The sequence below is a fragment of the Citrus clementina genome, unplaced genomic scaffold (assembly GCF_000493195.1).
Source record: "Citrus clementina cultivar Clemenules unplaced genomic scaffold, Citrus_clementina_v1.0 scaffold_5, whole genome shotgun sequence".
NCBI classification, from domain to species: domain Eukaryota; kingdom Viridiplantae; phylum Streptophyta; class Magnoliopsida; order Sapindales; family Rutaceae; genus Citrus; species Citrus x clementina.
This window is the reverse complement of record NW_006262201.1, coordinates 15,740,489-15,756,684: the sequence shown is the minus strand read 5'-3', so window position 1 is coordinate 15,756,684 and position 16,196 is coordinate 15,740,489. Positions and strand designations below refer to the sequence as shown.

Here is a 16,196-nt window from a genome sequence, read left to right as displayed (position 1 = left end):
GATTCAGTGGGCCTTCCAACTCTAAGCCTCTTCTGCATTAGCTTTGCTGGATCAGACTGTTTAGCAACAGAAGTAGCTGTATCTAGTTGAGATGTAGATGGCATTTGGCTAAAAGTTTGCAATTGCGTCTGTTGTCCCTGTCCTACCATTTGCTGCTGTGTCTGAGACTGATGCTCCAGTAAGGTTGTTTTATTCTCTCCATGCCTTCCCTCAATTGGATTTTCTGGCTGCTGTAAGGATAAAAAAAACCATTAATATCTTGGTCAATGATTACAATGTTATTTAATAGTTTATATAATGATTCAATTTGATAGTGGTTTCTTCCCTTTCATATCATGTCATGTCAGACGTGCTAATAAATAACAACTATCAAAGAAATCAAAAGAAGCTAAGACAAAAGCTACCTTGAATTCGGATTTTTTTTCCTTACTACTAAAACTAGTTTGCTGCTGATGCTCAAGGTTAAGCTCCAGTAATTCCCTGGGTACACTAAGAGAACTTGTAACCAGCTGAGATTCAAGTAGCCTTTTAGGGCCACAAAGTTCATATTTTTTTAGCTGCTCTGAGTCTACACATACATTTAGATTAGATTTTTCCATTTCTGTTCCCGATATGGCCATCTCCCCACTAAACTTGAAGTTTGGTCCTGTTGTTAGAGAGTTATCTTCTTGTATTGTTTCTATCCTTTGGATCACCAATTGTGCATGTAAATATTTAGAGTCTGAAAATGCTATTTTCCTTATTCCATTCATTCTACAGGTTACACTTAAATAGAATGTAGAAAACAAACTCCTAATAGATATCCCCTAACTGTAGGATACTTATCTAAACTTGAATTTTTTAAAAAATATTATCTAAAACTTTATTCCGATAAGACTTTAAAACTAAACTAATTATCTAAAACTTTATTCTGATAAGACTTTCAAACTAACTGAAAAATCCTAACTTCTTGACACTCCCCCTCAAGTTGGTGCGTAGATGTCAATCATTCCCAACTTGCTGACAAGATGTCCAAAGTTAGTTTTGAGGAGTCCCTTGGTTAGGATATCTGCTGTTTGTTGTTTTGTTGGAACAAACAATAGGCAGATAATCTTATTCTCAAGGTTCTCCTTGATGAAGTGACGGTCAATTTCAACATGCTTGGTCCTATCATGTTGCACTGGGTTATGTGCAATGTTGATTGCTGCTTTGTTGTCGCAGTATAACCTCATAGGTAGAACTATAGGTCTTCTCAAATCCTCTAGAACTTGTTTTAGCCACAATACTTCACAAAGCCCATGTGCCATAGCTCTAAATTCAGCTTCAGCAGTACTTCGTAAAACCACATTTTGTTTTTTACTCCTCCAAGTCACTAAATTACCCCATACAAAAGTGCAATAGCCAGTAGTAGACTTCCTGTCTATAACTGAACCTGCCCAATCAGCATCAGTGTATACCTCAATCCCTCTATTCTCTGTTTTTCTAAACAAAAGTCCCTTTCCTGGAGTACTTTTTAGATATCTCAGAATTCTGTAAACAGCTTCAAGATGTTCTTCCCGAAGATGATGCATGAAGCGACTTACTATACTGACTGCAAAAGCGATGTCTGGTCTAGTATGAGACAAGTAAATAAGTTTTCCCACCAAATTCTGATATCGTCGTGCATCCACTAAAGCTTTTTCTCCTTCACCTAGTTTTAGATTGTACTCCATAGGTGTATCAATTGGTTTGCAGCCACTCATTCCAGTTTCCTTCAATAAATCAAGGATGTATTTCCTTTGTGAGACAACTATACCTTTCTTGGAACGAGCAACTTCCATTCCAAGAAAGTATTTCAAGGCACCTAAGTCCTTGATTTCAAAATCAGTGGCTAGGCATTGCTTCAATCTTTCCATTTCAACTAAATCATCTCCAGTAAGAATAATGTCATCCACATACACTATAAGCACAATGATTTTACCTTTAGCTGAAACTCTAGTGAACATTGTGTGATCAGCCTGACTTTGTCTGTAACCTTGTCTGTTGACAGCTGTAGTAAATTTCTCAAACCAAGCCCTAGGCGATTGTTTGAGACCATATAAGGACTTTTGCAACTTGCACACATTTGACCTAAATTTTTCAGAGAAACCAGGAGGAGGATCCATGTATACTTCCTCTTTTAAATCCCCGTTGAGAAATGCATTCTTCACATCCAATTGTTGTAATGGCCAATTTAGGTTTGTAGCAATAGACAAGAGAACTCGTACAATGTTTAACTTTGCTACTGGTGCAAATGTCTCTGAATAGTCAATCCCATAGGTTTGAGTAAACTCCTTTGCCACTAGGCGAGCCTTGTATCTCTCAAGTGAATCATCTGAATTGTATTTGACAGTAAATACCCACTTGCAACCAACTGTTGACTTTCCTTTAGGCAAATTGACCACCTTCCAAGTCTGATTCTTCTCAAGAGCATTCATCTCTTCAAGGACAGCTACCTTCCATTCAGGTACACTTAGGGATGGCAAATTCAGGGTCCGGGTCCGGATTTAGCCGTTCCGGTTCAGGACCCGGATGTTAATTTGGTATTCCGAATCCGAATATAAACCCGAATAATTTACCTCTGGGTCCGGACCGGGTTTAACCCGGGAAAATTCGGGTTTCCGGATTGCGGGTTTCAAACCTGAATGTCTGTATTTTTTTGCCTTTTTTCAATTCTCTAACAGGCTATGGATACAATGGAAAAACAATACACAGCCTCATAGCCAACCAAAAAAGTAAAAGCAGCAGAATGAGAACCAATGCAACTAGAATCCAACCTTACATCAAAGAAGCAATCAAAAGAACACAAGCCTAACACAAGCCTAACACAAGCCTAACACAAGCCTAAAAAATTACAAACACAGATCATCTCCCTCATATCCATTTTCACCCTCGTCAGATCCAGCACCAACCTCCTCATAATCCTTCTCCAAAGCTGAAAAATCCTCACGGGTTTCAAATAACTCACCTTTCTCTATGCCCTATTGGCATTACATCAAATCAAAATTGTGGTCAATGCGAGAAAATACCTTAGCAATGCGAGAAAATACCTTAGCAATACTAGTTGAGTTCGCTATCATGCACACGGCCCTTTGCACCTTCGCGAGATCACCACTCGAACAGTTGGAGGCTGGTAATTGATACCACACTTGAATCCAGTTTGGCACCAATCAACAAATTGAATGGCAGCTGATGATGATAATGATCAACACAGCCGTGGTGGCAGCAAAGCAGCGAGATGACGATGACGAAAAAGTCAATAGTTGGGGGCTGTGTTGAATTGATGAAGAGAAGAAGACAATGGGTGGCAGCTGTATTGAGAGAAAGTTGTAAAGTGCAAGAGTTGTAAAGTGTAAACTAGGGTTTCCTCTTTCTTTTTGACTTTTTGCTTTTCTATTTATATTTTTTAAAAATTAAAAATATAATATTAAGAGTAAAGACATCCAGGTCCGGGTTCCGGATATACGGGTTGGCCTATTCCGGATCCGGATCCGGACCCGGATACATCCGGGTTTATTAAATTGTTTCCGGATTTCGGATTTTTTTGTATCCGGTGCGGGTTGAACCCGGTCCGGATTATCCGAGTTCGTGCGGATCCGAGCCGGGTCCAGGTTATTTTGCCATCCCTAGGTACACTTAGAGCATCCTGTACATTCTTTGGAATTTTTACACTAGAAAGTTGTGAGGTAAATGTATAGAAAGGAGGTGATAGGTTGTGATACGAAAGAAAGTTAGACAATGGGTATTTGGCACAACTTCTAATACCTTTCCTTAGAGCAATAGGTATGTTTAGATCACTAAGAACCTGAGAAGTTGAATTTAACTCACAAGAAGGATTAGAATTAAAATTACCTGAGGAAGGAGTCTGATTTGACCTTGGATTGGAATCATGGCCTTGCTGCAAAGTAAGGTTCTCTCTTCTTTGATTAGTACCCTTTCTTGAGTAAACAATAAACTCAAGTTGTTTATTACCCTGTCTTGCACACAAATCTGGTTCTAATGGCACATTAGAAGGCTGTCCAGGTTGATTAGCATTTACATTATCAGATTTAGTGAGGTTTTCTTGTGGTTCAGGTGCATTAGGTTCTAATATGGGATCAAGAATGGTAGAACCAGGTAAAGCAGTGTTTGGAACATGTACAACAGTATTAAGTTCAGGTATGGCAGCCTCGAGACTTTTTTCTGGACGGAGTGAGTCTAGCACAGAAGAAATAGAAGGGGTTTCTAGGTGAATAGTGTTAAAGATAGAATCTTCACTCCTATTCTCCCCCTGAAGATGATTATCTACATAATATCTTCGTTTTTCAAAAAATGTAACATCCATGGTAACAAACATTTTTTTTAAAATAGGATCAAAACATTTATACCCCTTTTGTGTTGGAGAATATCCAACAAAAATGCATTTTCTAGCCTTTGGAGCAAGTTTGCCCCGATTCTGGTTGTGAATATGGACAAAAGCAACACAACCAAATATTTTGGGCGGAAGTGTGACTGAAATTCTTGAGGTAGAGAAACATTGATTAAAGAAATCAGATGGAATTTGAAATTATAGAACTTTTGAAGGCATTCGATTTATTAAATAGGCAGTGGTGAGTACAACTTCTCCCCACAAATACATAGGAACTTGAGTTGTAAAAAGTAAAGATCTAGCAACTTCAAGGAGATGCTTATTTTTGCGTTCAGCAATTCCATTTTGTTGGGGGGTATCCGTACATGAACTTTGATGAAATATGCCATTTTCCACAAAATAATCTCCCAAAAACTTGTTAAAGTATTCTTTACCATTGTCAGTTCGGAAAACTTGAATTTTAGTTTGAAACTGAGTTTGTACCATGTTGTTAAAAGTTTTAAAAATCATTCCCACATCTGATTTTTCCTTCATTAAATATACCCAAGAAATACGGGTATGATCATCAATGAAGGTAATAAACCATCTTTTTCCTGTTAATGTAGAAATTCTATTAGGTCCCCAAACATCACTATGAATCACAGAAAAAGGTTTTGAGGCTTTGTAGGGTTGGGAAGGAAATGATGCACGATGATGTTTTGCTAATTCACAAATTTCACATTTAAAGGAAGAAGAACTTTTATTAGCAAACAAGTTGGGAAATAAATATTGCAAATACTGAAAACTAGGATGGCCTAACCTAAAGTGCCACAACAAAACTTCATTGTCATTATTAATAGCAGAAACAGAATTGAAACAAGTACGTGGAGGTTGTCGTCTCAAACTTGGTACTTCTTCAAAGAAATACAGCCCCCCACTTTGTCTAGCACTGCCAATCATCTTCCCCGAGGTCAAATCCTGAAATTCACAATGTTTTTGGAAGAAATTAGCGCAACAGTTCAAGTCAAGAGTTAATTTGCTAATAGACAAAAGATTGCAAGATAGGTTAGGAACATGTAGAACATTATGAAGAGTGAGAGTGGAAGAAAGAATGATAGACCCTTTTCCAGCAATAGCCGAAAGGGATCTGTCAGCGATCTTAATTTTTTGATTTCCTGCACATGGCTTATAGGCAGAAAACAAAGATGGAGAGCCTGTCATGTGATCGGTTGCTCTTGAATCAATAATCCAAGAAAAAGAATTCGAATGATGACAAACAAGGGCAGCAGAAAGATAATTACCTTTTTGAGCTAATGAATAAGAGGGAGTAGATGAATTGAAGGATGAGGATTGAAACAATTTATACAAGTGCTCTAATTGATCCTTCGTGAAAGGTGATGACTCTGAAGAACCTGATTGCTCTTGATCTGAAGTAGCTTGGAAGGCTCGTCCATCACCTCCTTGTTTCTTCTTCACATGAGGAGGCTTGCCATGTAGCTTCCAGCAGGTTTCTCTTGTATGCCAAGCCCTTTTACAGAAGTCGCACCAAGGTTTCTTTGAATTCCTTCGATCTCCATCAGGTTCAGGTGCCTTTGAAACAAGAGCAGAACTCTCTGAACTCTCTACTTCACTGGTGGCTTTAACATCATTAAGCATGACATTCCGTCGTGCTTCTTCTCTTCTTACCTCAGAAAAAACTTCTCGAATAGATGGAAGGGGTTTCCTGCTCAGAATTCTGCCTCTCACTTCGTCTAAATCACGGTTTAGCCCAGCCAAGAACACATATACTCTGTCATTTTCCAACATCTTCTTATACCTTACACTATCACTCGAGCAGTCCCACTGCTCATCATAGCAAAGATCTAATTTCTGCCAAAGGATCAACAGTTCATTATAGTAAGTTGTGACCTCCCGATTACCTTGCTTGGACTGCCACAGTTGAGTTTTCAACTCAAATATCTGAGATGAATTTTCTAAATCAGAATAGGTATCTCGGATTGCATCCCACACCGCCTTGGCTGTCGATAAGAACAGATAAGGCTTACCAATCCTAGCCTCCATTGAGTTTATCAACCACACAATAACCATTGAATTTGCTGATCTCCAGGTCGGAAGAGAAGGATCTCCAGCAGCTGGTTTTGTTACTTCACCAGTCAAATGCCCCAGCTTTCCCTTTCCATCAATTACCAACTTAACGCACTGTGCCCACTCTAAGTAATTTTTTCCATTCAATTTATGAACAGTTAGTTGCAAAGAAGAGCTATCCTGGTTATATTCAGACTGCTGCAACAGCGGCTGAGGAGTTGTGGTGTTACTATCATCATTTTCGGCAGTAGATGCCGATGAGCTCTTTGTAGCTCCAGTCATGGCAGTTTTCACCATTGAAAAATAGACCTCTAAATATTCATTGCTCTGATACCATGTAAATATTTAGAGTCTGAAAATGCTATTTTCCTTATTCCATTCATTCTACAAGTTACACTTAAATAGAATGTAGAAAACAAACTCCTAATAGATATCCCCTAACTGTAGGATACTTATCTAAACTTGAATTTAAAAAAAAAGATTATCTAAAACTTTATTCCGATAAGACTTTAAAACTAAACTAATTATCTAAAACTTTATTCTGATAAGACTTTCAAACTAACTGAAAAATCCTAACCAGTGCATTTCCATTTTCATCATGTGAATCACAAGAGGAAATTGCCATCAACCTTGGTTGGGATTTGGGTACCTCTTGCTGATCACATAGCTTTAATTTCTTACTTGGCTTCTCAAATAACTCCTCTAAAGTTCTTTCCAGTTGTGGTGGCCTTTTTGGACTAGGAAGCTCAATTTCCTGTTTCCCCACAAGCTGCATTGAATCTGTGGGTAAATTAACAGATGCTGATGTTACTTTTCTTTGGTCTGCCGCAACCTTCACTTGACCACAAATGTCCAGCTGTTGCTGCTGTTCTGCTTGAAAAGTAGAAGCAAGCACAGTTTCACTCCCCGTACTTGGAGGATTCTCTGTTTGCAGCAAATGCTCCTCTACCAATTCCTGTTGTTTTCTGATTTTAGGCATTAATTTGTTATTTCCTGATACTTCCAAGTTCAAAGAACAGATGATATCAATCAGCTTCCCCTCTACCTTGTTAGTCTTCTTCAACAATTCCATTAAATCTTCCTAAAATCCAGATAAGCACATAATGACATCAGATTTATCAAGTGGAATTAAACTGAATTAGAACATTAACAGGTAAACTATTTTGGTGACTAACCTTCTGTAAATGTGATGAATCAGAAAGATCCACTTTTTGACCTGTGACATTATTTTGGGTGCTGACAGTGGCTATATTGTCATTTTCTTTCTTTATAAGCTTGACCAGCATGTTGCTATTTATTTAACAAGAAAAATAACACTGTAAGAATGATCATAAGAACAAGAATAAAAGAGAGATGCAATAAAGATTGAGGATAATAGAAAAGAAGAACACCTAAGATCAAAAATCTGGCAGCACACTTCCATTTTTTGTTCCTGTAACCTCTTTTCCTCTTCAGTCCCTTCAAAGTGTTGCCTTTCTGGATTAATATGTTCCACAATTTCTTCAAAGTGTATTTCTGGAAACTGAGCTTGCTCATCTCGAACTTCACTTTCTGAATTTGTTGTTTGATTTATCTTTTCAAGTTTCTTGCTTTCCAGTTCTTTATGATATGGTTCTTCAATAACTTCATCTTCTCGTTCTTTCCGATATTCAGCTTCAGTTACTTCACTTTTCTTTCCAGGATTACTCCCTTTTTCTTGATAGTTCTCTTCTATGGTCAACCCAACTGTTTCGCTTAGTACTTGACTTTGCTGTAGATTCAATTCCTTTCGCTGTTGATTCTGCCACTCTTGCATTTGATCATGTACGTCATCCGTTTCCCTTCCTTGTTCAGATTCAATCTGCTCTTCAACTACCTTTAATCGTATTTCTCCCACTTCATTTTGTTCTTTGCTTACTTCATCTCCTCGTTCATTTTGATTTTCTGCTTCCATTATTTCACTACTCTTTTCAGCCTGATTATTCCTTTCTGCTTGGTAATTCTTTTCTACGGTCACATCAATTGTTTCACTCACTGCTTGACTTTGTTGCAGATCCAATTCCTTATGCTGGTGATTCTGCTGCTCTTGCATTTGATCATGTTCTTCGTTCCCTTCCCAGTCTTGTTCAACTACAATTTGTTCTTCAACTACTTTTAATCGTAATTCTTCCACTTCATTTTTTTCTCCATTCAATTCAGCATCCCCTTGTTTTTTCTGCTTTTCAATCAGTTCAATTCGTTGTTCTGCTTGCTTTTGCTTTTCAGGTCTTTCAGACATTTCCTGCTGTACTTGATTCTGTTCTTGGCTATCTTCGATTTTTTGCTGTTTCTGGGATTGAACTCTTCTAAACTTACGCTGCCTGCTATACGTCCTATTCTGCTCACACCTCTTTGAACGTTTGTTTTCCTTTTTCAACTTATGAAGAGAATAAATATCCTCAAATGAAAGCATATAGCAATTTGCAGATGTGCTGACGATCTCCCCTTTAATGACAAGCTTCTGTAAATGACAAGTTAATAGTGCCGCATGAGCAAATGGCAAATCCTCATACTCTGCCTCAATAAACTTTGATATTGCTTCCTCACTTGAACCCCCTTGCTCATTCAACTCTGTGATTGCCCTTTGTATCATCTATGTAAAAAACAACACCGCGTGCAGAAAGTAATTAGTTTAATGCAGCAGAAAATAGGCAAAAGTAGAATCGTATAAATGTTCCTAGAAGGCTAGAAAGAAGGGATAGTACAGAAGCATAAGGTGGGTGATCCGGGGTGCGAGTGTACTTGCTGAAATGTTCTTTAATTTTCTCCCAGTGCAGGCATGTAGATGGGTTTGAGCTTTCAAGCAGCCTCTTTATATGCTCAAGTTTTTTCCTCTGTTCATGGTAATCAACAGCATTGAAATTGGAGTAGAGCAAAATACTATAACAAAAAATCAGGGTCAATGCAAATATTTGGGTCAGCTACTGTACCTTGAAACCATCTAATTTCATAAATGAATAGTCTAGGACTTGGGCCATAGAAAGTTGAGAGAACATAGATATGACATTCAAACTAGTAACTTAGGTCATATTTGCATGCTAACAATGCAAATGCACATATCTAAATATATTTGCATTATATGTATGTTGATTTTTGAGGAATATTTGAATCTTAACAGACACAGAAGGAAGAAGAATTTAAGTCAGCAAAGTTCATCAAAACCTACTAGTGACAAGTAATGACTAAATCGTATCAAAACTGTTAAGGACTCAATGATCATGAATGCATGTTATAACTTCCCCAATAGACAGCTTCCCCTTGATATGAAGCCCTTAACTAGTCAAAATATTATCCATGATAACACATCAGAAGATCTGTAAACATGGATCTCTCACAAAGCATAATGATGGCATGAACATGCAGATCAGCTGGCATGCAAAACTATGGAAACTGGCTAGTTATGTATCAGAGCACAAGTATATGCAATACGTGCATAGGTGCTAATCTACCAATATGTGATAATTGGTGATTTTGTACACAACAAACCAGTAGCCAATAGAAAGGTATGCCTAAGCCAATATATATTCTGAATTATTATTATTATTATTATGATGATGAAGATGATGATGAATAATAATAATAATAGTAAATTTTTCCAATTCCTTTTCCTAAAATCCCTGTTGATAGTATGAATCTGGGCATGTGAGATAAAAAGCTTGCAGATAATGGAACTTTTGGTATAGGCCGGGGCATTCCAGGAGGAATTAATTACTTGTGAAGGTCGGGGAGTGGGTGCTGTAGTTGACGCCAGAGGTGGGCTACCAGCAGGAGGCACGGGAAGGGCAGAGCTGTAAGTATAGCCCAAAAACAATCAAGAGCTTCAATTAATATGTACATCATGGCATAAAAATGTTGTAATATGATAATATTAATAATTTTTTTTTTGAAAAAAAAACACTTATAGTGAAAGGGATTGTAATGGTTTCAAATTAACTGAAAACATCTGATAGAGGAAAGAGAGGATTAAAAGTGGACATTAAAAAATATACTGTATGTCTCCTTTTGCCACGAGAAGGTGTAAGCATAATAGAAGAAGAAGAAGAAGAAACATTAGGAAACATACATTGGCTGCTTTGCACCTATAGTTGATTGAGGAGTATAGCTAACAGGTAATTGTTCTGGCACCTCACCCACTGGCTGAGTTAAAGGAGTATCCGGTGTGGCCACTTTAGATGGAACTTCTTCTGCTATAAAATTAGCATTTATTATTTGCATGTGCAAAATCTACAGATTTTCTTATAGCAGGATTATAACCCATGTCAGAATATTAGGAACTTGGAACATTAGAACAAGCAGTACTTCTCCATCACTTTAATTATACTATTGTATCAAAAATTAAAACATTGCAGACGAAAAGTTCTCCATATCTTACCCAGTTCAGTTTCCAGCTTGAAAGAACTTTTGATTATGAATAGGAAGGATGGGCTGAATAAACTATACAAACAGAAGTTATCTACCAAAAAGTTAAGCTGCCTCCTGTGCATGTGAGAACAAGAGCAGAACAAAACTCCAGCGAGGCAATGAAAATCATTCACATGAAAAACCAAACATCATGGAGAAATCCAGCGGTCAACTGTTGTTATATGAATTTTTTTTTTTGTTGCTTGCAAACTTGTAATTCCCAACAAAGAACAATTACTACAAAATATGCTTAATGGTGGTTGGGCAACTAACACAAAGGCCAACACAATCTATTATATATTCTTAAGGCAAAATGATGCACTCATTTAAGAATTTTGGAGTTTGCAATCAGTGATTATACCAAAGAGCACTACTACAAGGGCAATCTCTGAAAAGTGAATTAGGAGCAAAACTGTTACTAGCCACTTTTATCCCAAATATTTCAGGTTAGCTCCTTGAAAGTATGGGAACTTTTCAATCAGCTCTCAGCCCACATGGGATGTTGGAGAGAAAAGGACGGCTATTAACATGAGCCAAATGTAATTCACACATAGGTATACCTAGCATGTTGTTTGAACAAAATATATTTAGCAATCAATATAAAGCTGCAGTTTAACTCAATCCAAAAATGGCTCCAGCAAAGATAAAAGGATACATAGCCAACTACCAAACATGATTCTAGAAGAGTACTAACTAAAAAGCTTAACAAATAATTCTGGAGGAAAAAAGAAATTAAATAGGATATTCTCTATCTTTCCCCCAATAAATGCTTATACAAATGCTCCCAATACTCAGAATTCTGAAAAGCGTAAAAAAGTTATTCAGCCAACTCTTAACTCCAATAACTGTAAAGCATTCAACATATCATATCACATTATTAGATTTTATATTACAATTCAAGCATCTATTTGGATTGCCTGGGTACGAAAAACAATTTAACAGATGGCATGTTCCATTTGTCAAATGCTAGTGACTATACGACGTCTCTAAAGAGAAGAGACAGAAGCAATAAAGAGTCTCAAATTAAACAGAAAAGTGCACAAACAATCCAGAAATTAAGTAACCGAATAACCGACATATTTGCAAAGCTCCTTACCTTCTTCTCCATAATGAGCAGCTAAGACGTCAGGTGGTATTCCTTGCATTCCATATATCACAATGCCAATCGATTCCCGACCAGCTTTTGCATTGGGTACTCTGTTACAAGAATTACAAATACAAACTCAATGAGTGTAATGCAACTACATTGCAGATGCAAACAGCTTATACCGACTGAACACAACATGTCAAAAAAGGAACTAACTTTATCATGATCTATTCACCAAAAGGAACCAATTGACCTGGAGTAAATAAACTAATTCTAAGCATTCTCAGGGTACACAAAATATGCCAGTTCAAGCATATGTTGAGGGCACCAGTTCGAGTCTCGTGGGTCTCTTTCCCTTTTTCTAAATAGGGCACATTTATATCTAATGTGTTAGTGGGAGTAAATTTTCCAGTTTGTCTCGGTAGACTGCTCAATTGTACAATAAATATAAACATATGCATCTAGATTTCCACGTAGACCCTGTATTGTAATGTATTGGAGGATTATTGCAACCATTCAGATTAACATCGAGAGACATTCAAAGACACACTTTGATACCCATTGTGTTACCAAATTTGCATGCAATCAAAAGATTTAATTACTACAAAATCCCAACGCAGAATTGCTTCTTGCCATACTACTCAGTACTCACTAACTGAAATTAGAGAAAGAAACGTGTACAAAGATTAATTATTACGCGGTAACGGTCTCTTTGTGAAGCTGATGGACGTGAGCGGCCATGGCACCTGCAGTGGGAAGTTGGTCGTGGCAGACGTGGCACTTGAAGTGGTTATCTTTCTGATGCTCAACTAAAATCTTCTCGTCGGCGAATTCACCGTCGCAGTAATAGCACCACACCTTCAACTTCAACGATGCTCTTGTTATCTTCTTCTTCTTCTTTCCCATATTTGCCCGCATGCAAATGCAATGCCCTCTCTCTCTCTCTCTCTCCCTGTTGTGCATATCAAACTACATGCTCCCAGGATTCAGAGTCCTTCTCTCAGTTGGTTTCTCCTTTCCTGAGTTGAGTCGTGTGTGTGGGTTTAATTATATATATATATATATGTTCTGCCTTTTAAAGGCAGTTTCAATTTTGCTGCCTGTCTATGACAACTAAGACAAAATCTTTAAACTGACCAACTTCTTATATTGCATGTCATCGCATGCGTGAATGATATCAGTAACGAAACTCGAAACCCAAGCGCAAGCATTACGTTCGACCCATATTTTATTTTTATAGGGTATGCTGTCCGACATTGTCATTCCACCTATCCAAGTTACTTTTCTATTACGAGCAATATTACACATTCAGATATTTACATCTTAATTTAATTCTCAATTTGTGTGGTATTTATTTATTTAACGGTAGTTAAATAACATTATAAATTATAAAATTTATCATATAATAAATGATTAACATATGATATTGAGACTTAAATATTAGAAATATAAATATTAAAAATACTTTAATAGTATTATTTTATTATTCTTATCCACTCATAATGATTCATGATTTTTTTCTTTTTAGATATTAAATACAAATCGATGAAATTAAGCACAATACAATTGCATCCCACTAATATGTACAATCAATCTAATACATTAAAGTCCAATACAACATCTGAAACCCACAAAAATAGCTTATAATAAAATTTAATGGTTTACTATGGTTACATTTATTTTTTTGTTTGAATTTTGAATAAATCTAAATTTAGCTAAAGTCTGAAAAGAAATGTTTGAATAACATATTTATTTTTCTTTTTTTAACATTTGAACATAAAATTTGAAAGCTAATAGTTTGGCACAAATATCATTTTCAATGGCGCATATATTTATTCTTCACAATTTAAAAATTTAAAGTTGATTAGTTTGATACCATTAAAAATAATACTTAGTTTGATACCATTAAAAATAATACTATCATTGTTTCTTAATTTAACTTTGTAATAAAAATATAATTATAACATCAACTTTCATTATAAAGTCAACACTGTTGTTTTAGTTTTGATTTATCAAAATGAATATAATTTGATTTGTTCAATATTTTGGTTTAGTTAATATTCCCATGTTAATAAAAATTTAAAGTAATTAAAAAAAATCAAGGATAATACAAAGATATAATGTTCATACATAATATAGGAAGTGCGTGATTTATTAATGGTATTTTTGAGATTTGATATTACAATTTTTCATTTAAATTTCAAACTTCACTTAAAAGTGAACTAAACAAACAACCTAAATAAGTAAATGTATGAAAAATAAATAAATTTAGAGTTCAGATAAAAAAAAGCACTTATGTTTGATGTAGTATCAATTGTGTTGTTTATAATAATTTTTTATTATTAAATCAATACTATTTTAATCTATTATCAAAATATAACAACTGCAGGCAACCTCCAACCATTGTTGGCCACCATCCCTAAATTCCTCGACGACCGATGAACTTAAAAGTGGTGGCGGTGAATTATAACTTGTTGCTGCCTGACAGCAGTGAGTTACTGATAGGGTAGAAACTTTAATAGTGAATGTACTAAGAATAGATGCTCAATTGCCATAGATATTAGTAGCTTTGCATAAAGTCAGAGATCATGAATCATAATTTCAATGGTGCCAAGTTTATGTACTTTAACCAAGATTAATTATCGTTCTTGTCACATAATAAGAGAGTATGGTCTACGACTACTTGATCTTATTGATGAGGCTGGAGAGCCATATAATATAACAAGGGTGACAAAACCAAATTCCAAGTATGAAGGATGGGGTCTAGGCGTGTGACATGGGCATGGAGGACGTGAAAGTCATGCATGCAAGGGAGTAGGAACCGAAACAATATTCATAGTTATCGACTTAAAGTATACATAGGAGTATTCATAGCTTGTTTAGTTGTTGCATTTAAATTATCTTGTGCTACTTGTTTTGCTGAACGGGTTAATAGCTAGGTAGTTGCATTTATTTTGTATTTTGTTATTTGCTTAGTTGACGTATTATAAGCCTCTATTTTCGGCTGTATATTAGAGTAGTGGGCTGTGATTAAATGTATAAATACGGTCTCGAGTTCAATAATAAGCAGTCAGCAAATTATCTAAATTATCTTGTGATTTATTCTCACCCAAAGAGAATCATACGCATTGTATAAGTGTAGTTCTGACTGTGACTTATCACTTATCTTATCAAATTGTTTTATCTTTTACATATTTATATGGGGACTCTTTTTTCTACAGTACTTTTTCTTTGAAAAAGTGTTAGAATGAAATTGGATTGAAGCCTTCATGGCTTCGTTTTAGGCTCCGTTTGGTACAACTTATTAAATAGAGCTTATAACAGCAGAGCTTATACCAATAGAGCTTTTGCACAAAAAGTCATTGGGTGTTTGGTTGTCAATAAAAAAAGCACTTTTGAACCATTAAACTATGTGATATTTTTTATATTATCTATTTTTAGAAAAGCTCTATAACCTCTACTCCCAAAAGCTCAAATTTTGGACTTTTACTAGTATAGGTAAATTAGCTTATTTAAGCTAAAAAAACTCTACTAAAAAAATAACTAAATACCATAAAAATTTTTAAAAAGTGCTTATACGATTAAATAAGCATTTATGGCTCTTAAATAAGTCATACCAAACAGGCACTTAGTCACCCACTGGTTCGGTGTTTCTTTTTTAGTTTATTTTATTTTCTTACTCTTTCATTTAAAGCTTTCGATTCCAGGATTGTAATAAGTTATTCTTCACAGTTTATAAATTACAGTCGTAGAGGGGTTCTTGAAAAAAGCCTTTATTGCTAGGGGCAAACATACAATGAAGTACGGATATAGACGACGTAATTTACAAGTGTCTGGCAATTGCCTTCAAAGAAGAAGAGGACATAGTAGTGCTTATGGGAAGAACGAAGATAGGAGGAGAAAAAAACACTGAAAACTGCCCAGCGGGCAAGGTCTTTCTCGCAAGAGGAATCAATAAGGAGGGGCTAAAAGCAGCAGTGCAACAAGCCTAGCGAACAGTTAAGGAAATGAAGATCGAAAGCATGGGGGACGATATATTCCTCTTCAAGTTTGCCTCAGAAGAAGAAAAGAAAAGGGTGTTTATGGGGGTCTGTGGCACTTTGTTAGAGCCCTGCTAGTGCTTAACTTAACCAACTGGTATTGGCGACACAGAGAAATAATCCTTCATGCATACATCGTTTTGGGTACAAATTCACAATATACTTATAACGTGTATGGATAGAGGCACCGTTTGAAAGTTGGAAGAGAAGATTGGTAATGTCGAGGAAATTGAAACAGATG

The 16,196-nt window shown here is 36.1% G+C and overlaps 2 protein-coding genes across 3 annotated transcripts; both read right to left on the bottom strand.

Annotated features, from left to right (window-relative positions):
- Positions 1–5,211: 5,211 nt before the first annotated feature.
- Positions 5,212–6,841, bottom strand: LOC112097724. The gene is made up of 2 exons (XM_024183106.1): positions 5,626–6,841; positions 5,212–5,302 (listed from the first exon to the last, which is right to left on the bottom strand). The coding sequence occupies exons 1-2, from the start codon at positions 6,704–6,706 to the stop codon at positions 5,268–5,270; spliced, it is 1,116 nt and encodes a 371-aa protein (XP_024038874.1). The 5' UTR covers positions 6,707–6,841; the 3' UTR covers positions 5,212–5,267.
- Positions 6,842–6,910: 69 nt separating this feature from the next.
- On the bottom strand, positions 6,911–12,924 carry LOC112097715 (plectin). Of its 2 annotated transcripts, XM_024183090.1 has the most exons (8): positions 12,613–12,924; positions 11,925–12,025; positions 10,491–10,614; positions 10,140–10,215; positions 9,133–9,261; positions 7,801–9,020; positions 7,585–7,699; positions 6,911–7,490 (listed from the first exon to the last, which is right to left on the bottom strand). In XM_024183090.1, the coding sequence occupies exons 1-8, from the start codon at positions 12,876–12,878 to the stop codon at positions 6,963–6,965; spliced, it is 2,559 nt and encodes an 852-aa protein (XP_024038858.1). In that variant the 5' UTR covers positions 12,879–12,924; the 3' UTR covers positions 6,911–6,962. The 2 variants fall into 2 exon arrangements, with proteins under 2 accessions (XP_024038858.1, XP_024038859.1); XM_024183091.1 differs by lacking the exons at positions 10,491–10,614; positions 11,925–12,025; positions 12,613–12,924 and having other exon boundaries at positions 9,133–9,307; positions 10,140–10,285.
- Positions 12,925–16,196: the final 3,272 nt, after the last annotated feature.

Coding starts and splice junctions, on each gene's coding strand:
- LOC112097724 (XM_024183106.1), bottom strand. CDS start 6,706: ATGGTGAAAACTGCCATGACTGGAGCTACAAAGAGCTCATCGGCATCT. Junction 5,303..5,625: donor TTATTCATTAGCTCAAAAAG/GTAATTATCTTT, acceptor TGTGAATTTCAG/GATTTGACCTCGGGGAAGAT.
- LOC112097715 (XM_024183090.1), bottom strand. CDS start 12,878: ATGCACAACAGGGAGAGAGAGAGAGAGAGAGGGCATTGCATTTGCATG. Junction 7,700..7,800: donor TGCCAGATTTTTGATCTTAG/GTGTTCTTCTTT, acceptor TTAAATAAATAG/CAACATGCTGGTCAAGCTTA. Junction 7,491..7,584: donor ATTCATCACATTTACAGAAG/GTTAGTCACCAA, acceptor TCTGGATTTTAG/GAAGATTTAATGGAATTGTT.